We start from the raw sequence: 24,314 nt of genomic DNA on the forward strand, positions 1-24,314 counted from the left end.
AAGGAGATGTATGACAAGTTGAAGTAATAGCCTGTCTTGTTGAGCTGATAAACCCATATTCTGAATCATTAGTCCCACATCCAACAATGAGGCACAGAACCATAATCACAAGGCACACCGTTTTGAACTGAAATCGTGTCTCCTTCAGGATATAATGGTCATTTCTAAAGAAGAGCGGCATACAAACAAGCAAAACAATGCCGTGGTGGGACCCAACATGGCCGCCAGTTTGTTGTGGTCACGTGAGTGAATACGCTCTATATGTAACCCCTGTGAGATGTCTCCTCGTGGCCAAATGAATCTCATGGAGGTGGGCAGGCTTGTGGTAACATCAGTTTTATTCTGCATTCATAAACAAGGGACAGAATAGATTGTCATCTGCTGTGGGCATCTGCGCATGCTCGGTCTAGAAAGACGGAGTCACATTCGTGTTAGCTAGCTGTACTGAACACATTCTTTCCGGGCAATAAAACACATAGAACACTAATAACCTTAACTTAATGAAAACATGGCGAATATAATCTAAGACAATTACTATACAAACAAAATAAAGCCAGCTCAACTTTTATTTACTTTCCCAATTAGTCAACACGATATTGCCAACGGAACCGCTCATAAAGTCGTAACCTATTCAGGAATCCCACGTCACTCTGGAAATTCCCCACAATCCCTTGCGGCTACAAGTGCAGGTAAACATGTACCGTAGCAGGCGGTGTAGTTTTCACATTTAGATGGATTTAACACGGACTCTTTCAACGATGTTACATATACAACTCGAGGTGTCGCCCCTTGGTGGTCAGGAGAGAGAATGCATCTTTAACTCATGAAGCATGGACTGACGGACTGTCGTCGGCTACGAGTTTTGCGCCTGGCAGATAAAACTCGGGGTTAGCCCCCGCCCACTAGGACCCGTATTTCCGGTCAGGTGGTTGTCTCGTCAGCTGCCGATTCTCTGGTCTCCTATTAGCTCCTGTTAGCTCAAAGGTGAAACCATCGAACGGGTTCAGGTTAAACTGAAATGACTCTACAGGGTCCGGGTCCTGGGTTTGGTTAGGTGGTCCTGGGTCCTGGGTTAGGGGGTTCCGGATCCTGGTTTAAAGAGTTCCTGGGTCTGCTAGCTCATTTAGCGTTAGCTTCCTCTGGAGCGCGTTAACGGGAATCTGTTGTGTTCTGATGAGAACACCAGAGACATGGTTCCTGTTTATGTTCCCGCTAACGTTCCCGGTCGTGTTTCCGCGGAGCAGCTGATCTCAGGTAACTATGCAGCTCCACGTTCGAGGTATACAGAGTTAGGGACGAGATGTTTACCTGAGGAGGCATCAGGCCTCACACACACGCATACACGCACGCGCAAGAAGTCCAACATAATTCAGTCTTGGTACTCTGTGGTCTCATGTCCATCACTGTCTGAGACTACATCAGAGCTGCTCTCGAATGTCTCATTCATATCCATAAGACAGGAGCCATCAGAGCTGATCATCACACCGGTGAGGTGAGCCTGTGGGTGCAGCTTGTGTGAAAGGGTTCAACCCCAGACGCTGCCTGCAGCTCCATCTCCTCCGAGTCACCGGGGCTGCTCACACGTGTCGAGCCAGTTCCTTCAGAAGTGGCCATGAGGCTCTGTTGGTGGGCTCTGCCAGTGAGTTCTCTGAGCAGGAGACGAAACATGAAACATGTCTGATGACGATCTCCTGGTGTTCCTCCATGCTGGGGCTCATCCTCAGAGGCTCAGGAGGTCTGTTGAGGAACGTCCACAGCAACCATGTGTGTGTGTGGGGCGGTGTGGGCTGCTTACTGAGTGTACAACTACTGTGTTACTGAGTGTACAACTACTGTGTTACTTAGTGTACAACTACTGTGTTACTGAGTGTCCAACTACTGTGTTACTGAGTGTCCAACTACTGTGTTACTGAGTGTACAACTACTGTGTTACTGAGTGTACAACTACTGTGTTACTGAGTGTACAACTACTGTGTTACTGAGTGTCCAACTACTGTGTTACTGAGTGTACAACTACTGTGTTACTGAGTGTACAACTACTGTGTTACTGAGTGTACAACTACTGTGTTACTGAGTGTACAACTACTGTGTTACTGAGTGTACAACTACTGTGTTACTGAGTGTACAACTACTGTGTTACTGAGTGTACAACTACTGTGTTACTGAGTGTACAACTACTGTGTTACTGAGTGTCCAACTACTGTGTTACTTAGTGTACAACTACTGTGTTACTGAGTGTCCAACTACTGTGTTACTGAGTGTCCAACTACTGTGTTAATCCCCAAGGGATGAGTGTCCATTTAACTACTGTGTTACTGAGTGTCCAACTACTGTGTTACTGAGTGTACAACTACTGTGTTACTGAGTGTCCAACTACTGTGTTACTGAGTGTCCAACTACTGTGTTACTGAGTGTACAACTACTGTGTTACTGAGTGTACAACTACTGTGTTACTGAGTGTACAACTACTGTGTTACTTAGTGTACAACTACTGTGTTACTGAGTGTACAACTACTGTGTTACTGAGTGTCCAACTACTGTGTTACTTAGTGTACAACTACTGTGTTACTTAGTGTACAACTACTGTGTTACTGAGTGTCCAACTACTGTGTTACTGAGTGTACAACTACTGTGTTACTGAGTGTACAACTACTGTGTTACTTAGTGTACAACTACTGTGTTACTGAGTGTCCAACTACTGTGTTACTGAGTGTACAACTACTGTGTTACTGAGTGTACAACTACTGTGTTACTTAGTGTACAACTACTGTGTTACTTAGTGTACAACTACTGTGTTACTGAGTGTACAACTACTGTGTTACTGAGTGTCCAACTACTGTGTTACTGAGTGTACAACTACTGTGTTACTTAGTGTCCAACTACTGTGTTACTGAGTGTACAACTACTGTGTTACTGAGTGTCCAACTACTGTGTTACTGAGTGTACAACTACTGTGTTACTGAGTGTACAACTACTGTGTTACTGAGTGTACAACTACTGTGTTACTTAGTGTCCAACTACTGTGTTACTTAGTGTACAACTACTGTGTTACTTAGTGTACAACTACTGTGTTACTTAGTGTACAACTACTGTGTTACTTAGTGTACAACTACTGTGTTACTTAGTGTACAACTACTGTGTTACTTAGTGTACAACTACTGTGTTACTTAGTGTACAACTACTGTGTTACTTAGTGTACAACTACTGTGTTACTTAGTGTACAACTACTGTGTTACTTAGTGTACAACTACTGTGTTACTGAGTGTACAACTACTGTGTTACTTAGTGTACAACTACTGTGTTACTGAGTGTACAACTACTGTGTTACTGAGTGTACAACTACTGTGTTACTGAGTGTACAACTACTGTGTTACTTAGTGTACAACTACTGTGTTACTGAGTGTACAACTACTGTGTTACTTAGTGTACAACTACTGTGTTACTTAGTGTACAACTACTGTGTTACTTAGTGTACAACTACTGTGTTACTGAGTGTACAACTACTGTGTTACTGAGTGTACAACTACTGTGTTACTTAGTGTACAACTACTGTGTTACTTAGTGTCCAACTACTGTGTTACTGAGTGTACAACTACTGTGTTACTGAGTGTACAACTACTGTGTTACTGAGTGTACAACTACTGTGTTACTTAGTGTACAACTACTGTGTTACTTAGTGTACAACTACTGTGTTACAACTACTGTGTTACTGAGTGTCCAACTACTGTGTTACAACTACTGTGTTACTGAGTGTACAACTACTGTGTTACTTAGTGTACAACTACTGTGTTACTTAGTGTACAACTACTGTGTTACTTAGTGTACAACTACTTTCTGAATCAGAATCAGAAACAGTTTTATTGCAAGGAATGTTTACACAAACGAGGAATTTTTTTTGGTGGAAGGTGCAACATTTGGACATGACAAACAAACAACAATCAACACGACAGAAAGACAACAAATAATGTGAAAGTGTTTGGGTGTGTGCTTCAAGTGGTGTGTTTTAGTTAAAAGTGTATGTTACGCGTGGCGTGTGTTTAAGTTAAAGTGCATGCAAATAAAGTGGCATGTGTGTGGAGGAGGCCTCAAGTTAAAGTGCATGTTAAAGTGACGTGTGTGGAGGAGGGAAGAAGAAGGAGGAGGGAGGAGGAGTGGGAGGAAGAGGAAGGAGCGGGAAGAGGAAGGAGCGGGAAGAAGGAGGAGAGAGGAAGGTGGAAGAAGAGGTGGTAGTCCTGGGGGTGACAGTCAGTCCGGGTTCCATTGATGAGCCCGACTGCCGACGGGAAAAAACTTTTGGTGTGGCGGGTGGTCTTGGTCATGATGGACCGCAGCCTCCTCCCCGAGGGGAGGGACTCGAACAGGGAGTGTCCAGGGTGGGAGGGGTCAGCGACAATCTTTCTGGCCCGCTTCAGTGACCTGGAAGTGAACAGGTTACTTAGTGTACAACTACTTTGTTACTAGGTGTAAAACTACCAGTTTCTTCACTCGACTGCCTTTTCTTCTTCTTCACTGAACTTGACTGGTTCTTTACTGTGTTCTACTGCATGGTGCCAGAAGGGCTCTATCATGTATCTATAACATACACACAACGTGGTAAATGGCGTTAACTTTCCGTTTGATAAGTGTTCATTGTTTGTTTCCAGTGGCATCTGTTTGAAGAAGTCTCTCAGCTTCGGTGGCTGATCTGAGGTCATCGCTTTGCCTTCACCGGGGGACTCCTGCTGCCGCCATGCTGACCTAGAGTCAGCTGTTCGTCTGCAGTGAGCTGGATCCAGAGATCGAGATCATGTCTGAGAACCAGGCCAACAACAACAATGTCCCCCTGAACAACAACAACATGGGACCCAACAGGATTCGAAACCCCAACGTCAACCAGAATCCCCTCATCAATGTCCGCGACCGGCTCTTCCACGCCCTCTTCTTCAAGATGGCCGTCACATACGCCCGACTGTTCCCTCCGTCCTTCAGGAGGGTCTTTGAGTTCTTCGTCCTGCTCAAGGTGTGTACGTCTCTGATATAGTTACATATATAACCCGAGGTGTGTAACGTGGTGTGAACTCCTCTGGGTTCCTGTTCAGGCACTCTTCGTCCTCTTCATCCTCGCCTACATTCACATCGCCTTCTCTCGCTCGCCCATCAACTGTCTGGAGGTGGTGAGGGAGCGCTGGCCTCGTGACGGCATCCTGCGGGTGGAGATCCAGAGGAACTCCAGCCGAGCCCCCGTCTTCCTGCAGTACTATGACTCCACGGGCCTCCAGGAGGAGCTGGAGGCGGAGGAGGGGGGTGGAGCAACGAGAGGAGTGGTGGGGCTCAGCCTAGCAGCTCTGCAGGAGGAAGAAGAAGACGAGGATGAGATGACCGTGGAGATGTTTGACAACAGCTCTGTGCAGGTGAGCCGTCAGAGGTTCAGTTATATATATATATTTATATATTGGTGCTGTGAAAAATAACGCGTTATGATTAAATTACAGGATTAATTAGTTACTTTTTTTTACCGCATTTAACGCATGCGCAGAATGAGCTTCCAGTCCGTCTGCTGGTCGTTTCTACAGCAGCGTGTCATTCTGTCTCTAGTGTCGCGGTAACACTCCGATCTCCGTCTCGCGCGCCGCAGAGCTCCGATTCGGCGTTCTCACAAAAATATACCGAGAATATCGGTGATTAATCATGATTAATCGACAGAAACCTGTGATTAACCTGATTACAATTTGTAATCGTTTCACAGCCCTAATCTATATATATTTTAATATATATCACAAACTGTCTTCAGAGGGCTTTGCAATCTTTTACAATAGATGTCATGTGACTAGAGGAACAATAGATGAACTAGCCAGTACAGAGAGGAGTCCTCTATCAGCACTAAGGTCTAACTAGACCAGTACAGAGAGGAGTCCTCTATCAGGACTAAGGTCTAACTAGACCAGTACAGAGAGGAGTCCTCTATCAGGACTAAGGTCTAACTAGACCAGTACAGAGAGGAGTCCTCTATCAGCACTAAGGTCTAACAAGACCAGTACAGAGATGAGTCCTCTATCAGGACTAAGGTCTAACTAGACCAGTACAGAGAGGAGTCCTCTATCAGCACTAAGGTCTAACTAGACCAGTACAGAGAGGAGTCCTCTATCAGGACTAAGGTCTAACTAGACCAGTACAGAGAGGAGTCCTCTATCAGGACTAAGGTCTAACTAGACCAGTACAGAGATGAGTCCTCTATCAGGACTAAAGTCTAACTAGACCAGTACAGAGAGGAGTCCTCTATCAGGACTAAGGTCTAACAAGACCAGGACAGAGAGGAGTCCTCTATCAGCACTAAGGTCTAACTAGACCAGTACAGAGAGGAGTCCTCTATCAGCACTAAGGTCTAACAAGACCAGTACAGAGATGAGTCCTCTATCAGCACTAAGGTCTAACTAGACCAGTACAGAGATGAGTCCTCTATCAGGACTAAAGTCTAACTAGACCAGTACAGAGAGGAGTCCTCTATCAGCACTAAGGTCTAACTAGACCAGTACGGAGAGGAGTCCTCTATCAGCACTAAGGTCTAACTAGACCAGTACAGAGAGGAGTCCTCTATCAGCACTAAGGTCTAACTAGACCAGTACAGAGAGGAGTCCTCTATCAGGACTAAGGTCTAACTAGACCAGTACAGAGAGGAGTCCTCTATCAGGACTAAGGTCTAACTAGACCAGTACAGAGAGGAGTCCTCTATCAGGACTAAGGTCTAACTAGACCAGGACAGAGAGGAGTCCTCTATCAGGACTAAGGTCTAACTAGACCAGTACAGAGAGGAGTCCTCTATCAGCACTTGAGTTGAATAGAACTTTCTTGAAAGCCCATGCAGACAGTGGATAGGGCCAATAACAGTGTGATGGTTCCTCAGCACATGGATCAACTCTGGACTGAGATTAGTTCAACTCTGTTCTCTGCTGCAGTTTGAGTTGGACATTGAACCTCGTTTGAAGCCGTCTCTGATTGGAGGAGGTGTTGGAAGAGGAGGAGGCGGGGGAGGAGCAGGAGGAGTGAACGACAGCCAGGACGTCTCCTTCAGCCAGACCACTAAAGGTATGCAGCCGCTGAAGGATTCAGTGTCTGAGCTGGAGATGATGACCAGAGCAGGTAAATCCTCCACCTTTTCCTCTCTCCTCCTCCCTCCTTTACTTCACCTCCTACCTCCTTCTCTCCTCCACCTGTAAACAGATGATATTCTCCTTGACCCCAGGTAGCAGTCTCAATGACTGTAAACCAGAACAAGAGAAAGAGTTCCTTATAGAAGATAACGCTCCTCATCCTCAGTCTGTTGGTGTCTAGGAGTTCTTGATAGAAGATAACGCTCCTCATCCTCAGTCTGTTGGTGTCTAGGAGTTCCTTATAGAAGATAACGCTCCTCATCCTCAGTCTGTTGGTGTCTAGGAGTTCCTTATAGAAGATAACGCTCCTCATCCTCAGCCTGTTGGTGTCTAGGAGTTCCTTATAGAAGATAACGCTCCTCATCCTCAGCCTGTTGGTGTCTAGGAGTTCCTTATAGAAGATAACGCTCCTCATCCTCAGCCTGTTGGTGTCTAGGAGTTCCTTATAGAAGATAACGCTCCTCATCCTCAGCCTGTTGGTGTCTAGGAGTTCCTTATAGAAGATAACGCTCCTCATCCTCAGTCTGTTGGTGTCTAGGAGTTCCTTATAGAAGATAACGCTCCTCATCCTCAGTCTGTTGGTGTCTAGGAGTTCCTTATAGAAGATATCGCTCCTCATCCTCAGCCTGTTGGTGTCTAGGAGTTCCTTATAGAAGATAACGCTCCTCATCCAATCCAATCCAATCCAATTTATTTATATAGCACATATTAAAAACAGAGGGTTTAACGAAGTGCTTCACAGTAAGCATAGCATAATAATAAAATATAATATTACAGTAGTAGATAAAAGGCATACAAACAAAATAGAGAGAAATCAATACAAAACATAGCTCAAACTAACTCAAAAGCGAGGGAAAAGAGGTGGGTCTTCAGGCGGGACTTAAAGGTTTGGAGGGTGGGCGACAATTTGACCTGGGGGGGCAGGTCGTTCCAGAGCCTGGGGGCTACTGCTGAGAAGGCCGGTCTCCTCTGGTAATTTTCTTAGTTTTAGGGACTACTAGGAGGAGCTGGTCAGCCGATCTCAGACCTCTTGAGGGGGTGTACACCTGTATGAGGTCAGAGATGTACTGAGGGGCCAGCCCATTAAGCGCTTTAAAAACAAACAATAAAATCTTAAAATGAACTCTAAAGTGGACAGGAAGCCAATGGAGGAAGACAGGACTGGGGTGATGTGATCGTACTTGCGGGTTCCTGTAAGCAACCGAGCGCAGCATTTTGCACACGCTGCAGGCGGGCCAGCAAGTCTTATTTAAGCCGGCATAAAGTGCATTACAGTAATCTAACGCGTAGAAACAAATGCATGAATTACACGCTCAAAATCAGAAGCGGATAAAACCGGTTTAATTTTGGACAGCAGCCTCAGGTGATAAAAACTGGACTTAACCACAGAGTTTATCTGTTTATCTAATTTAAAAGCACTGTCGATTTTAACGCCCAGATTAGAGACCATGGGTTTTGCATACTGTTGCAGGAACCCAGGTCAATGGAGGGGACATCGCCATTTGGTCCAAACACAATTACCTCCGTTTTACTCTCATTTATGTTTAAAAAGTTTCGCGCCATCCAGGCCTTTATGTCATTGAGACAGTCAACCAGGGCGTCAGAGAGCAGGTGCGTTTCTTTAGGGGTATGTATATTTGGGAGTCGTCCGCATAAAGGTGGTAGGAGCGCCATGTTTTCTAAAAATGAGCCCAAGGGGAGAAGGTATAAGGAAAATAAAATGGGCCCTAAAATGGAACCTTGGGGAACTCCACAGGATAGGGGGGCAGAAGCCGATGCGAAGTCACCAAGCCTAACAGAGAAAGATCGCTGGGACAGGTAGGACCTGAACCACTCTAAGGCAATGCCCCTGATACCCACACAGTGCTCTAGGCGAGAGATAAGGATGGAATGGTCAATCGTATCAAAAGCAGCTGTGAGGTCTAAGAGCATTAAGATAGCAGAGTCACCAGAGTCTGTAGTGACCAGGAGGTCATTGAACACTCTTAGAAGGGCAGACTCAGTACTGTGAAGCGCTTTAAAACCGGATTGAAACATATCGAAAATATTGTGTGCATGTATGAAAGACTGCAGCTGTAAGAGTACGACTTTCTCCAATATTTTTGAAATAAAAGGAAGTTTCGAGATGGGTCTGTAGTTAGAGAAGACAGAAGTGTCCAGATTTGTTTTTAACAGAGGTACCACAACCGCTTGTTTGAAATAAACTGGCACAGAACCGGACTCTAGGCTGCTATTTATAATAGTATGGACATTAGAACCAATAGTGTCCCATATCTCTTTGAAAAGTCGAGGAGGGACTGGGTCTGTGGGACAAGACGATGGCCTCAATTTAGCCACAATGTCACAGAGAGATGACAACGACACTGGTCCAAACTGTTGGAAGACAGCGGCGCATATGATATCAATGGAGGGGTCGAAAGAAGGTGGTGAGATACTGGCTCTAATAGTGGAGATCTTGTCAATGAAATAGCAGAGGAATTTTTCACATACCTCAGTTGAAGCTTCAATACAAGTGAGTAAAGGAGAGTTTAGCATCGCATCAATGGTTTTAAAAAGAACACGAGGTCTGTTTAAATTACTAGAGATAATCTTAGAAAAGTAACTCATCTTTTCCAACTTTACAATGCTCTGATACTTTCTCCAGCTTTCTTTCAAAATGTCACGAGTTACATGAAGCTTGTCTTTCTTCCACCTACGCTCAGCCTGCCGGCATTCACGCCTAGCAGCGAGTGACGTCATTAAGCCAGGGTTCGGATTTAGGTCTGGGGCGCATGAGTTTCAGGGGAGCAACAATGTCAAGAGCTCCAGTGCACGAAGAGAGAAAGGCTGAGGTTAATTGCTCAGTGTCCAAGGAGTCAGAGGACATAGTATCAGACTGGGCTAGGTTTAGAAATGCAGGAGAGAAACTAGCAGCAGTGGAAGGTTTCATCATACGGCCGTAACGGACAGGAGCGCACGGTTTAACCGTTTCACAAGCAAGACTCACATCAAATAATACAGGCATATGATCAGAGAAAAAGCGCCACAAATCTCCAGGTTGAGAACAGGCAAACCATAAGATAAAACAAGATCAAGTGTATGTCCGTGTTCCTGCGTGGGGCCAGACACAGACTGCACAAGATTGAAAGAATCAACAAGGTCTAAAAAGTCCTTTGCCATAGGTTTGTCGGGGCAACACACATGAATATTAAAATCCCCAACAATAAGAACACGATCATATTTTGGCATAATTTCAGCCAAGAAATCGGAGAAATCGTTTAAAAATCCCTTATTGTATTTGGGAGGTCGATAGACCACAGTACACAGCACTGTATGAGCGCGACCAAGCTCGAACATGCTCAGTTCAAAGCTGTTGGTGTCTAGGAGTTCCTTATAGAAGATAACGCTCCTCATCCTCAGTCTGTTGGTGTCTAGGAGTTCCTTATAGAAGATAACGCTCCTCATCCTCAGTCTGTTGGTGTCTAGGAGTTCCTGATAGAAGATATCGCTCCTCATCCTCAGCCTGTTGGTGTCTAGGAGTTCCTTATAGAAGATAACGCTCCTCATCCTCAGTCTGTTGGTGTCTAGGAGTTCCTTATAGAAGATAACGCTCCTCATCCTCAGTCTGTTGGTGTCTAGGAGTTCCTTATAGAAGATAACGCTCCTCATCCTCAGCCTGTTGGTGTCTAGGAGTTCCTTATAGAAGATAACGCTCCTCATCCTCAGTCTGTTGGTGTCTAGGAGTTCCTTATAGAAGATAACGCTCCTCATCCTCAGCCTGTTGGTGTCTAGGAGTTCCTTATAGAAGATAACGCTCCTCATCCTCAGCCTGTTGGTGTCTAGGAGTTCCTTATAGAAGATATCGCTCCTCATCCTCAGCCTGTTGGTGTCTAGGAGTTCCTTATAGAAGATAACGCTCCTCATCCTCAGTCTGTTGGTGTCTAGGAGTTCCTTATAGAAGATAACGCTCCTCATCCTCAGTCTGTTGGTGTCTAGGAGTTCCTGATAGAAGATATCGCTCCTCATCCTCAGTCTGTTGGTGTCTAGGAGTTCCTTATAGAAGATATCGCTCCTCATCCTCAGCCTGTTGGTGTCTAGGAGTTCCTTATAGAAGATAACGCTCCTCATCCTCAGTCTGTTGGTGTCTAGGAGTTCCTTATAGAAGATAACGCTCCTCATCCTCAGTCTGTTGGTGTCTAGGAGTTCTTGATAGAAGATAACGCTCCTCATCCTCAGCCTGTTGGTGTCTAGGAGTTCCTTATAGAAGATAACGCTCCTCATCCTCAGTCTGTTGGTGTCTAGGAGTTCCTTATAGAAGATAACGCTCCTCATCCTCAGTCTGTTGGTGTCTAGGAGTTCCTTATAGAAGATAACGCTCCTCATCCTCAGCCTGTTGGTGTCTAGGAGTTCCTTATAGAAGATATCGCTCCTGTAACGTAATTCAGAATTGGCCGCCTGGAAGAGCTTATGCAATAATCCGAGTCTGCTGTAGTTCTCTCCATTAGGGAGACGTTTATTCACTGATCAAAAACAAAGTACAAACCACGGGGAGCTCTCCTCAACATGCAAGTCGAGGCCCGAAAACCACACCTTCCTCTAGCACATCAAGATTACATCTTTTATACCCAGATCTCGTCACAGGTGCATATCCCATCCCTCGTACCCCCGGGTGGGGGCTGTCTGTTGGTATGTGTAAATACTGATAACAAGTGTGAATGTTGAATACGGTCAGGCGTGTAGCTGCCCTTGAGCTGCAGACACAATATCTCTGTCTCCTCACAGGCAAAGTGCCGTCTCTTCTGATGTTTTGCCGGAACCTAAACATTACGGTCCCTTCAATAAATCAGATTAATATTAACACTCCTCATCCTCAGTCTGTTGGTGTCTAGGAGTTCCTTATAGAAGATATCGCTCCTCAGTCTGTTGGTGTCTAGGAGTTCCTTATAGAAGATATCGCTCCTCATCCTCAGTCTGTTGCTGTCTGGGAGCTGAAAGGAGTCTGGTTGTGTCCTCAGTGTGGCCTCAGGAGGAGTACATCGTGGAGTATTCTCTGGAGTACGGCTTCCTGCGCTTGTCTCAGAGCACCAGACAGAGGCTCAACATCCCTGTCATGGTCGTCACTTTGGGTGAGTCACTGAAGGCCTTCATTTCCCACTTTGTACATCCTTGATTACTTTCCTCACCTCCTCTCATCTTAGTCCAAGCCACAGGGGATGAGAGCGGAGGAGTCGAGGCAACAGGCCTTTAACCAATGAGCATAGAGCCCCCTGAACACCTGTGATGAACCCTGTGCACCTGTTCAGATCCCATGAAGGACGAGTGCTTCGGGGACGGCTTCAGTCGCTTCCTGCTCGACGAGTTCTTAGGCTATGACGACATCCTGATGTCCAGCGTGAAGGCGCTCGCAGAGAACGAGGAGAACAAAGGTAGAGACGTCCGAGTGAACTCCTGTTTGGTCCAACGTGTGTGACGTTGCATCTCCACACAGTTTGAATCAAACTTCTGTTTCTCAAAGCCTCGACTTCCATTACAGAACATATTTTCCTCTAGTCCCCTTCCCTGATAACAGAACCAGAGTTCCTCTAGTCCCCTTCCCTGATTACAGAACCAGAGTTCCTCTCGTCCCCTTCCCTGATTACAGAACCAGAGTTCCTCTAGTCCCCTTCCCTGATTACAGAACCAGAGTTCCTCTAGTCCCCTTCCCTGATTACAGAACCAGAGTTCCTCTCGTCCCCTTCCCTGATTACAGAACCAGAGTTCCTCTAGTCCCCTTCTCTGATTACAGAACCAGAGTTCCTCTAGTCCCCTTCCCTGATTACAGAACCAGAGTTCCTCTAGTCCCTTCCTGATTACAGAACCAGAGTTCCTCTAGTCCCTTCCTGATTACAGAACCAGAGTTCCTCTAGTCCCTTCTCTGATTCCAGAACCAGAGTTCCTCTAGTCCCTTCCTGATTACAGAACCAGAGTTCCTCTAGTCCCTTCCTGATTACAGAACCAGAGTTCCTCTAGTCCTCTTCCCTGATTACAGAACCAGAGTTCCTCTAGTCCCCTTCTCTGATTCCAGAACCAGAGTTCCTCTAGTCCTCTTCCCTGATTACAGAACCAGAGTTCCTCTAGTCCTCTTCCCTGATTACAGAACCAGAGTTCCTCTAGTCCCCTTCTCTGATTCCAGAACCAGAGTCCCCTTCTCTGATTCCAGAACCAGAGTTCCTCTAGTCCCCTTCCCTGATTACAGAACCAGAGTTCCTCTAGTCCCCTTCTCTAATTACAGAACCAGAGTTCCTCTAGTCCCCTTCTCTGATACCAGAACCAGAGTTCCTCTAGTCCCCTTCTCTGATTACAGAACCAGAGTTCCTCTAGTCCCCTTCCCTGATTACAGAACCAGAGTTCCTCTAGTCCCCTTCTTTGATTACAGAACCAGAGTTCCTCTAGTCCCCTTCTCTGATTCCAGAACCAGAGTTCCTCTAGTCCCCTTCCCTGATTACAGAACCAGAGTTCCTCTAGTCCCCTTCTCTGATTACAGAACCAGAGTTCCTCTAGTCCCCTTCTCTGATTACAGAACCAGAGTTCCTCTAGTCCCCTTCCCTGATTACAGAACCAGAGTTCCTCTAGTCCCCTTCTCTGATTACAGAACCAGAGTTCCTCTAGTCCCCTTCTCTGATGACAGAACCAGAGTTCCTCTAGTCCCCTTCCCTGATTACAGAACCAGAGTTCCTCTAGTCCCCTTCTCTGATTACAGAACCTCTTTTCCTCTAGTCCCCTTCTCTGATTACAGAACCAGAGTTCCTCTCGTCCCCTTCTCTGATTACAGAACCAGAGTTCCTCTAGTCCCCTTCCCTGATTACAGAACCAGAGTTCCTCTAGTCCCCTTCCCTGATTACAGAACCAGAGTTCCTCTAGTCCCCTTCTCTGATTACAGAACCAGAGTTCCTCTAGTCCCCTTCTCTGATTCCAGAACCAGAGTGCCTCTAGTCCCCTTCCCTGATTACAGAACCAGAGTTCCTCTAGTCCCCTTCCCTGATTACAGAACCAGAGTTCCTCTAGTCCTCTTCCCTGATTACAGAACCAGAGTTCCTCTAGTCCCCTTCTCTGATTCCAGAACCAGAGTTCCTCTAGTCCCCTTCCCTGATTACAGAACCAGAGTTCCTCTAGTCCTCTTCCCTGATTACAGAACCAGAGTTCCTCTAGTCCCCTTCTCTGATTACAGAACCAGAGTTCCTCTAGTCCCCTTCTCTGATGACAGAACCAGAGTTCCTCTAGTCCCCTTCCCTGATTACAGAACCAGAGTTCCTCTAGTCCCCTTCTCTGATTACAGAACCTCTTTTCCTCTAGTCCCCTTCCCTGATTACAGAACCAGAGTTCCTCTAGTCCCCTTCTCTGATTACAGAACCAGAGTTCCTCTAGTCCCCTTCTCTGATTACAGAACCAGAGTTCCTCTAGTCCCCTTCTCTGATTACAGAACCAGAGTTCCTCTAGTCCCCTTCTCTGATTACAGAACCAGAGTTCCTCTAGTCCCTTCCTGATTACAGAACCAGAGTTCCTCTAGTCCCTTCTCTGATTACAGAACCAGTTCCTCTAGTCCCCTTCCCTGATTACAGAACCAGAGTTCCTCTAGTCCCCTTCTCTGATTACAGAACCAGAGTTCCTCTAGTCCCCTTCTCTGATTACAGAACCAGAGTTCCTCTAGTCCCCTTCCCTGATTACAGAACCAGAGTTCCTCTAGTCCCCTTCTGATTACAGAACCAGAGTTCCTCTAGTCCCTTCTCTGATTACAGAACCAGAGTTCCTCTAGTCCCTTCTCTGATTACAGAACCAGAGTTCCTCTAGTCCCTTCTCTGATTACAGAACCAGAGTTCCTCTAGTCCCTTCCCTGATTACAGAACCAGAGTTCCTCTAGTCCCCTTCTCTGATTACAGAACCAGAGTTCCTCTAGTCCCCTTCTCTGATTACAGAACCAGAGTTCCTCTAGTCCCTTCTCTGATTACAGAACCAGAGTTCCTCTAGTCCCTTCTCTGATTACAGAACCAGAGTTCCTCTAGTCCCCTTCCCTGATTACAGAACCAGAGTTCCTCTAGTCCCCTTCTCTGATTACAGAACCAGAGTTCCTCTAGTCCCCTTCTCTGATTACAGAACCAGAGTTCCTCTAGTCCCCTTCTCTGATTACAGAACCAGAGTTCCTCTAGTCCCCTTCTCTGATTACAGAACCAGAGTTCCTCTAGTCCCCTTCCCTGATTACAGAACCAGAGTTCCTCTAGTCCCCTTCTCTGATTACAGAACCAGAGTTCCTCTAGTCCCCTTCCCTGATTACAGAACCAGAGTTCCTCTAGTCCCCTTCCCTGATTACAGAACCAGAGTTCCTCTAGTCCCCTTCTCTGATTACAGAACCAGAGTTCCTCTAGTCCCCTTCTCTGATTACAGAACCAGAGTTCCTCTAGTCCCCTTCCTGATTACAGAACCAGAGTTCCTCTAGTCCCCTTCTCTGATTACAGAACCAGAGTTCCTCTAGTCCCCTTCCCTGATTACAGAACCAGAGTTCGTCTAGTCCCCTTCCCTGATTACAGAACCAGAGTTCCTCTAGTCCCCTTCTCTGATTACAGAACCTCTCTTCCTCTAGTCCCCTTCCCTGATTACAGAACCAGAGTTCCTCTAGTCCCTTTCTCTGATTACAGAACCAGAGTTCCTCTAGTCCCCTTCTCTGATTACAGAACCAGAGTTCCTCTAGTCCCCTTCTCTGATTCCAGAACCAGAGTTCCTCTAGTCCCCTTCTCTGATTACAGAACCAGAGTTCCTCTAGTCCCCTTCTCTGATTACAGAACCAGAGTTCCTCTAGTCCTCTTCCCTGATTACAGAACCAGAGTTCCTCTAGTCCCCTTCTCTGATTACAGAACCAGAGTTCCTCTAGTCCCCTTCTCTGATTCCAGAACCAGAGTTCCTCTAGTCCCCTTCCCTGATTACAGAACCAGAGTTCCTCTAGTCCCTTCTCTGATTCCAGAACCAGAGTTCCTCTAGTCCCTTCCTGATTACAGAACCAGAGTTCCTCTAGTCCCTTCTCTGATTACAGAACCAGAGTTCCTCTAGTCCCTTCCTGATTACAGAACCAGAGTTCCTCGAGTCCCTTCTCTGATTACAGAACCAGAGTTCCTCTAGTCCCTTCTCTGATGACAGAACCAGAGTTCCTCTAGTCCCTTCCTGATTACAGAACCAGAGTTCCTCTAGTCCCTTCTCTGATTACAGAACCTCTTTTCCTCTAGTCCCTTCTCTGATTACAGAACCAGAGTTCCTCTCGTCCCTTCTCTGATTACAGAACCAGAGTTCCTCTAGTCCCTTCCTGATTACAGAACCAGAGTTCCTCTAGTCCCTTCCTGATTACAGAACCAGAGTTCCTCTAGTCCCTTCTCTGATTACAGAACCAGAGTTCCTCTAGTCCCTTCTCTGATTCCAGAACCAGAGTGCCTCTAGTCCCTTCCTGATTACAGAACCAGAGTTCCTCTAGTCCCCTTCCCTGATTACAGAACCAGAGTTCCTCTAGTCCTCTTCCCTGATTACAGAACCAGAGTTCCTCTAGTCCCCTTCTCTGATTCCAGAACCAGAGTTCCTCTAGTCCCCTTCCCTGATTACAGAACCAGAGTTCCTCTAGTCCTCTTCCCTGATTACAGAACCAGAGTTCCTCTAGTCCCCTTCTCTGATTACAGAACCAGAGTTCCTCTAGTCCCCTTCTCTGATTCCAGAACCAGAGTTCCTCTAGTCCCCTTCTCTGATTACAGAACCAGAGTTCCTCTAGTCCCCTGATCTGATTACAGAACCAGAGTTCCTCTAGTCCCCTTCCCTGATTACAGAACCAGAGTTCCTCTAGTCCCCTTCTCTGATTACAGAACCAGAGTTCCTCTAGTCCCCTTCCCTGATTACAGAACCAGAGTTCCTCTAGTCCCCTTCTCTGATTACAGAACCTCTTTTCCTCTAGTCCCCTTCCCTGATTACAGAACCAGAGTTCCTCTAGTCCCCTTCTCTGATTACAGAACCTCTTTTCCTCTAGTCCCCTTCCCTGATTACAGAACCAGAGTTCCTCTAGTCCCCTTCTCTGATTACAGAACCAGAGTTCCTCTAGTCCCCTTCCTGATTACAGAACCAGAGTTCCTCTAGTCCCCTTCTCTGATTACAGAACCAGAGTTCCTCTAGTCCCCTTCTCTGATTACAGAACCAGAGTTCCTCTAGTCCCCTTCCCTGATTACAGAACCAGAGTTCCTCTAGTCCCCTTCTCTGATTACAGAACCAGAGTTCCTCTAGTCCCTTCCTGATTACAGAACCAGAGTTCCTCTAGTCCCTTCCTGATTACAGAACCAGAGTTCCTCTAGTCCCCTTCCCTGATTACAGAACCAGAGTTCCTCTAGTCCCCTTCTCTGATTACAGAACCAGAGTTCCTCTAGTCCCCTTCCCTGATTACAGAACCAGAGTTCCTCTAGTCCCCTTCTCTGATTACAGAACCAGAGTTCCTCTAGTCCCTTCTCTGATTACAGAACCAGAGTTCCTCTAGTCCCCTTCTCTGATTACAGAACCAGAGTTCCTCTAGTCCCCTTCCCTGATTACAGAACCAGAGTTCCTCTAGTCCCCTTCTGATTACAGAACCTCTTTTCCTCTAGTCCCCTTCCCTGATTCCAGAACCAGAGTTCCTCTAGTCCCTTTCTCTGATTACAGAACCAGAGTTCCTCTAGTCCCCTTCTCTGATTACAGAACCAGAGTTCCTCTAGTCCCCTTCTCTGATTACAGAACCAGAGTTCCTCTAGTCCCCTTCTCCGAGTACAGACGTGGTACTCGGTAGACGGTGTGAGTTGCTCAGTGAGTCCTCGGCAGGTTGTTGATGTCACACGCTGGTCCTCTGCAGGGTTCCTGAGGAACGTGGTGTCTGGAGAACATTACCGCTTCGTCAGCATGTGGATGGCCAGAACGTCCTACCTGGCCGCCTTCGTCATCATGGTCATATTTGTAAGTGAAGAAGTGATGAAGGGCTGACGTCTGGACTCGAGTCCAACGGTTCAGCGTGTATATCAACGTGTGAGTGAGAGCTGAGTTTGAGAATAAAAGACCTCAAAGACTCGCTCCACGAGTCTCTGAGTGACTTGACCTCAAAGACTCGCTCTCCGAGTCTCTGAGTGACTTGATCCCTGTTTGTTGTTTTCAGACTCTGTCCGTGTCCATGCTGCTGAGGTACTCGCACCACCAGATCTTCGTCTTCATTGGTCAGTTTACCCTGATACCCCCACAGCATTTTTTTATATATTAAATTGTATTTGTCAGGGACAAAGCAGCGCACATTATTACACAAAGTGTACATGTGATACAGAAGGTTTCTAGCCAATTGGCTAATTTGCAACCCCAGTCCAGGTCATAGTCCAGACCAGTTCATGGTCCAGACCAGTTCATAGTCCAGACCAGTTCATAGTCCAGACCAGTTCATGGTCCAGACCAGGTCATGGTCCAGACCAGTTCATAGTCCAGACCAGGTCATGGTCCAGACCAGTTCATGGTCCAGACCAGGTCATGGTCCAGACCAGTTCATGGTCCAGACCAGTTCATGGTCCAGACCAGTTCATAGTCCAGACCAGGTCATGGTCCAGACCAGGTCATGGTCCAGGCCAGTTCATGGTCCAGACCAGTTCATGGTCCAGACCAGTTCATGGTCCAGACCAGGTCATGGTCCAGACCAGTTCATGGTCCAGACCAGTTCATAGTCCAGACCAGTTCATGGTCCAGACCAGTTCATGGTCCAGACCAGTTCATGGTCCAGACCAGGTCATGGTCCAGACCAGTTCATGGTCCAGACCAGTTCATGGTCCAGACCAGGTCATGGTCCAGACCAGTTCATGGTCCAGACCAGGTCATGGTCCAGACCAGGTCATAGTCCAGACCAGTCCATTCTTCAGACCAGTTCATTGTCCAATCCTGTTCCCACACATTGATTGTCGTCCATTCCAGAAGGCTTTAATGTAGTCCAGTCTGGTCCAGAGTCCTACCTGTCCAGTTTAGTCCAAAGTAGACCAGTGCATTATAATCCAGTTCAGGGCAATCTAGTCTAGTCCGGTTCAAGGTAGTTCAGTCTGGTCCAGTTTGAGAACCTGATATCTGACTGGACTAATGGTTTTCAGGAAGGTTGCCATCGGTGGTCCAGGACATGAACAGAGTACTTGTGTTAGTCCAGCACTGATGGTCTCTGTGTGTTGATCTGGTCTCGGTCTGTCCCCCTCAGTGGATCTTCTTCAGATGTTGGAGATGAACATGACTATCGCCTTCCCAGCAGCCCCTTTGCTCACCGTCATTCTGGCCCTCGTTGGTAAGTCCGCTTCCTGGAAAGTGGAGGCAGTCGAGTCCCTCGTCCAGACCGGCTGAACCTGGCACGACGGTCAGGCTGCGGTTCTACTGCGGGTACTAGACTGTCAATCTTGATGAGAAGCTGTGAGTCGTGATGAGACACCTTGTGATGATGTTGTCAGACGTCGTCTCTTTTTGAGTCTGCTGGTAGGAATGTGACGCCAGTGGTGTGTTAGTCTTGTGTAACAGAGTAAAACGTCACTCTGTCCTCAGGCATGGAGGCCATCATGTCTGAGTTCTTCAACGACACAACGACCGCCTTCTACATCATCCTCATCGTCTGGTTGGCCGATCAGTATGACGCCATCTGCTGTCACACCAATACCAGCAAACGCCACTGGCTGAGGTGAGTCACATGACCAACACTGGCTCACATCATTGGCTTGATTTAAACCACTCCCAGAGGTAGCGAACTAGACCAATCACAGCACAGCAGAAACAACATCCTGCCGAGGGGCATTTTGAATGCACGATGATGCTCCCTCCACCGGATCCCATGGACAGAGACTCGTCAGCGGCCACGCTGCGACGCTGACACGCATGAGGCCGGGTCTCACACGCCGCCACCGACACACATTCCTTTCTTTATCAATTCACTTTATTTAGTGTAGCCCAAACTCACACATTTGCCTGAGAGGGCTTTACGATCTGTACACATAGACATCGCTGTCTCAGGACCTCACATCAGGAACAACAGACGGTGGAAGAGAGGAGGGGCATCGGCAGGGCCGAGGCAGGAGGCACAAAGGAGGCGGGGCCATTGGGAAGGAGGCCAGGTCTAGGCCAGGTGCTGGAAGCAGGGGCCAGGACCCAGGACCAGCTTCAGACCAGCAGGTCCAATGGACCCTCTGAGACCTAAAGTCACAAGGAGAGAGGAGCTCAGTGTATCCTAAGCGTCCATAAGGAGAGAGGAGAGAGAAGCTCAGTGTATCCTAAGCGTCCATAAGGAGAGAGGAGAGAGGAGCTCAGTGTATCCTAAGCGTCCATGAGGAGAGAGGAGAGAGGAGCTCAGTGTATCCTAAGCGTCCATAAGGAGAGAGGAGAGAGAAGCTCAGTGTATCCTAAGCGTCCATAAGGAGAGAGGAGAGAGGAGCTCAGTGTATCCTAAGCGTCCATAAGGAGAGAGGAGAGAGGAGCTCAGTGTATCCTAAACGTCCCTAAGGAGAGAGGAGAGGAGAGAGGAGCTCAGTGTATCCTAAACGTCCATAAGGAGAGAGGAGAGAGGAGCTCAGTGTATCCTAAGCGTCCATAAGGAGAGAGGAGAGAGGAGCTCAGTGTATCCTAAGCGTCCTTAAGGAGAGAGGAGAGGAGCTCAGTGTATCCTAAGCGTCCATAAGGAGAGAGGAGCTCAGTGTCTCCTAAACGTCCATAAGGAGAGAGGAGAGGAGAGAGGAGCTCAGTCTCCTAAACGTCCATAAGGAGAGAGGAGAGAGGAGCTCAGTGTCTCCTAAACGTCCATAAGGAGAGAGGAGCTCAGTGTCTCCTAAACGTCCATGAGGAGAGAGGAGAGGAGCTCAGTGTATCCTAAACGTCCATAAGGAGAGAGGAGAGAGGAGCTCAGTGTCTCCTAAACGTCCATGAGGAGAGAGGAGAGGAGCTCAGTGTATCCTAAACGTCCATAAGGAGAGAGGAGCTCAGTGTATCCTAAACGTCCATAAGGAGAGAGGAGAGGAGCTCAGTGTATCCTAAACGTCCATAAGGAGAGAGGAGAGAGGAGCTCAGTGTATCCTAAGCGTCCATAAGGAGAGAGGAGAGGAGAGAGGAGCTCAGTGTATCCTAAGCATCCATAAGGAGAGAGGAGAGGAGAGAGGAGCTCAGTGTATCCTAAACGTCCATAAGGAGAGAGGAGAGAGGAGCTCAGTGTATCCTAAACGTCCATAAGGAGAGAGGAGCTCAGTGTATCCTAAGCGTCCATAAGGAGAGAGGAGAGGAGAGAGGAGCTCAGTGTATCCTAAACGTCCATGAGGAGAGAGGAGAGGAGCTCAGTGTATCCTAAATGTCCATAAGGAGAGAGGAGAGAGGAGCTCAGTGTCTCCTAAACGTCCATGAGGAGAGAGGAGAGGAGCTCAGTGTATCCTAAGCGTCCATAAGGAGAGAGGAGAGAGGAGCTCAGTGTATCCTAAGCGTCCATAAGGAGAGAGGAGAGAGGAGCTCAGTGTATCCTAAGTGTCCATAAGGAGAGAGGAGAGAGGAGCTCAGTGTCTCCTAAACGTCCATGAGGAGAGAGGAGAGGAGCTCAGTGTATCCTAAGCGTCCATAAGGAGAGAGGAGAGAGGAGCTCAGTGTATCCTAAACGTCCATGAGGAGAGAGGAGAGGAGCTCAGTGTATCCTAAGCGTCCATAAGGAGAGAGGAGAGAGGAGCTCAGTGTATCCTAAGCGTCCTTAAGGAGAGAGGAGAGAGGAGCTCAGTGTATCCTAAACGTCCATGAGGAGAGAGGAGAGGAGCTCAGTGTATCCTAAGCGTCCATAAGGAGAGAGGAGAGAGGAGCTCAGTGTCTCCTAAGATGACGTTGGTGTCGTCGATGATGTCATCTGCTCAGACGTGCTGTGGAGGTGTGGCCTAAAGACGTCTTCTCTTTGTTCTCAGGTTTTTTTATCTCTACCACTTTGCATTCTACGCGTATCACTACCGCTTCAACGGCCAGTACAGCAGCCTGGCGCTGGTCACCTCCTGGCTCTTCATCCAGGTGAGACCCTCAGACCGCCAGCTCATCAATACATCATCATCATCAATACATCATCATCATCACTTCATAGGAGCCACATCCGACTGAATCTTACCTGACGACAACTAGAGATCAGAGACTTCATTCATATACATGTTTACCTGTAAACAAGACATAATAATATATCGTCCTCCTGCTCCTCCTCGCCCCTCCTGTTCCTGCTCCTCCCCCCCTCCTCCTCATCCTCGCCCCTCCTCCTCCTCCCCCTCCTATTCCTGCTCCTCCCCCCCTCCTCCTCATCCTCGCCCCTCCTCCTCCTCCCCCTCCTATTCCTCTTCCTCCCCTCCTCTTCCTCCTCCTCCCTCCCCTCCCCCCTCCTCCTCAGCACTCCATGATCTACTTCTTCCACCACTACGAGCTCCCTGCGATCCTCCAGCAGATCCGGATCCAGGAGATGCTGCTCCAGAACCAGAACCAGCAGGCGGGTCCGGCCCAGCAGACGGCCTTGCAGGACAACCTGAACAACAACAACAGTGCTGCTGCAGGACCCGGAGCCAGACCAGGACCAGGACCCAACAGCACCCAGCAGGAGGCTCAGTCGGACCCCCAGACCTCTTCCTCCCCAGCAGCAGCAGGAGGAGGAGGTGCAGGGGAGGTGAGGTCGGAGCTCAACTGGGTCGCTCAGACGGCGGCGATCATCGCCGAAGCTCTGACCTCCTCCTCCGACCCCGCGGAGCAAGGAGGTGCATCTGGGGGTCAGAGGTCAGCAGGAGCAGCAGAGGTCTCAGCTGCTTTCTGGATGGAAGGAGGAGGAGGAGCAGCAGAAGGAGGTGAAGATCAGAAAGTCGTTCCTGCTGAAACCCAAACGGGAGGAGGAGGAGGAGAAGGAGGAGAAGGAGCAGGAGGAGGAGGAGACCAGAGAGTTGTTCCTGCTGAAACCCAAACGGGAGGAGGAGGAGGAGAAGGAGAAGAAGGAGGAGGAGAAGGAGCAGGAGCAGGAGGAGAAGGAGAAGAAGCAGGAGGAGGAGGAGACCAGAGAGTTGTTCCTGCTGAAACCCAAACCACAGCAGGAGGAGGAGCTGATGGGCCGGCCAGCCCTCCAATCAGAGGGCTCCATGCAGAGCCCCCCGCCCACACAGACTGCCCCCCCCCTCAGGGTCCAGGTACAGACTGCAGACCTCCACAGACCCCGTCCTGAGAGTCCAGGTGTCCTCAGTCTGTCAGCTGATCAGGGGGTTTGATCGGTGATTGGCTGATCCTTTTTATTTCTGATATCAAACAAACAAGCGATAACGAAGCTGAGGCTCGCGGCCCCGCAGGAGGTCCCAGGGGGTCACCTGAGGGGTCACCTGAGGGGCCTTGAAATGGATCACTGGAGACCAGATCCGGTCCAGACAGACCACCAGTGAGATCCATACGACGCCAATAAAGATCAAACCCTAACCCTCAAATTGATTGATGTGTGAATCTGGTGATTTCTATTTAAATCTATATGTTTCTGACATGCTCCATCTTCATCATCTTCATCATCACTGGAGCTCCTCATGAGGAATCATCCCGTTTATCAACACAACTATATTGATCAGCTGTTTCCCGATGAGACATGGATGTGATCAGACAGGAAGTGATCAGTTATTGATCCGCCCTGATTCTGACAGACTGAAGCACAAACTGAACTATTGATTTGTTTCCATGTGCTTTTACTTTGAAGAGCAGGAAGTAGTTCTGGTGGTGGAACCGATCGATAGAATGATGCCTTATCAATAACCCTCTGGACAGACGCTGAAGCCGGCTGATTGGTTGTCACACCTCAGGCCCCGCCTCCTGCTGTCACTGACGAGTTCAGGGGCTCCTGGTTATTCCGTAAATATTGCCGTTGATTCTCTGGACAGAAACACTTTTATTTAAACGGATTAATAATTCAAACGTGTCGCATGAAATCAGATTAAAACTGTCAATGAATCATGAGAGACAACGTGTGTGAATATATACACACGTGTGTATATATATATATATACACAACGTGTGTGAATATATACACTTTGTATATATATATACAACGTGTGAATATATACACGTATATATATCTATATATACACGTGTATATATATACATATACGTGTGAATATATACACACGTTGAATATATGCACGTATATATATATATACACGTATATAT

General features: G+C 47.7%; 1 protein-coding gene across 5 annotated transcripts; it reads left to right on the forward strand.

Annotated features, from left to right (window-relative positions):
• Positions 1 to 316: 316 nt before the first annotated feature.
• On the forward strand, positions 317 to 23,591 carry tmem259 (transmembrane protein 259). 5 transcript variants are annotated; one of them, XM_056410750.1, is made up of 12 exons: positions 321 to 1,254; positions 4,644 to 4,999; positions 5,079 to 5,390; positions 6,933 to 7,116; positions 12,077 to 12,232; positions 12,410 to 12,532; positions 17,986 to 18,086; positions 18,283 to 18,340; positions 19,348 to 19,431; positions 19,683 to 19,815; positions 22,058 to 22,157; positions 22,522 to 23,591. In XM_056410750.1, the coding sequence occupies exons 2-12, from the start codon at positions 4,787 to 4,789 to the stop codon at positions 23,332 to 23,334; spliced, it is 2,277 nt and encodes a 758-aa protein (XP_056266725.1). In that variant the 5' UTR covers positions 321 to 1,254; positions 4,644 to 4,786; the 3' UTR covers positions 23,335 to 23,591. The 5 variants fall into 5 exon arrangements, with proteins under 5 accessions (XP_056266729.1, XP_056266725.1, XP_056266727.1 ...); XM_056410752.1 differs by having other exon boundaries at positions 6,933 to 7,062; XM_056410751.1 differs by having other exon boundaries at positions 322 to 1,254; positions 12,122 to 12,232.
• The last annotated feature ends 723 nt before the right edge of the window (positions 23,592 to 24,314 follow it).

This window comes from Pseudoliparis swirei, unplaced genomic scaffold, assembly GCF_029220125.1.
Source record: "Pseudoliparis swirei isolate HS2019 ecotype Mariana Trench unplaced genomic scaffold, NWPU_hadal_v1 hadal_26, whole genome shotgun sequence".
NCBI classification, from domain to species: Eukaryota; Metazoa; Chordata; class Actinopteri; order Perciformes; family Liparidae; genus Pseudoliparis; species Pseudoliparis swirei.

What these genes read in the sequence shown, in the direction of transcription:
- tmem259 (XM_056410750.1), top strand. Translation starts at nt 4,787, where the DNA reads ATGTCTGAGAACCAGGCCAACAACAACAATGTCCCCCTGAACAACAAC. An exon ending in AGAGAACGAGGAGAACAAAG is followed by an intron (nt 12,533 to 17,985) that starts GTAGAGACGTCC and finishes GGTCCTCTGCAG; the next exon opens with GGTTCCTGAGGAACGTGGTG. An exon ending in TCGTCATCATGGTCATATTT is followed by an intron (nt 18,087 to 18,282) that starts GTAAGTGAAGAA and finishes TGTTGTTTTCAG; the next exon opens with ACTCTGTCCGTGTCCATGCT.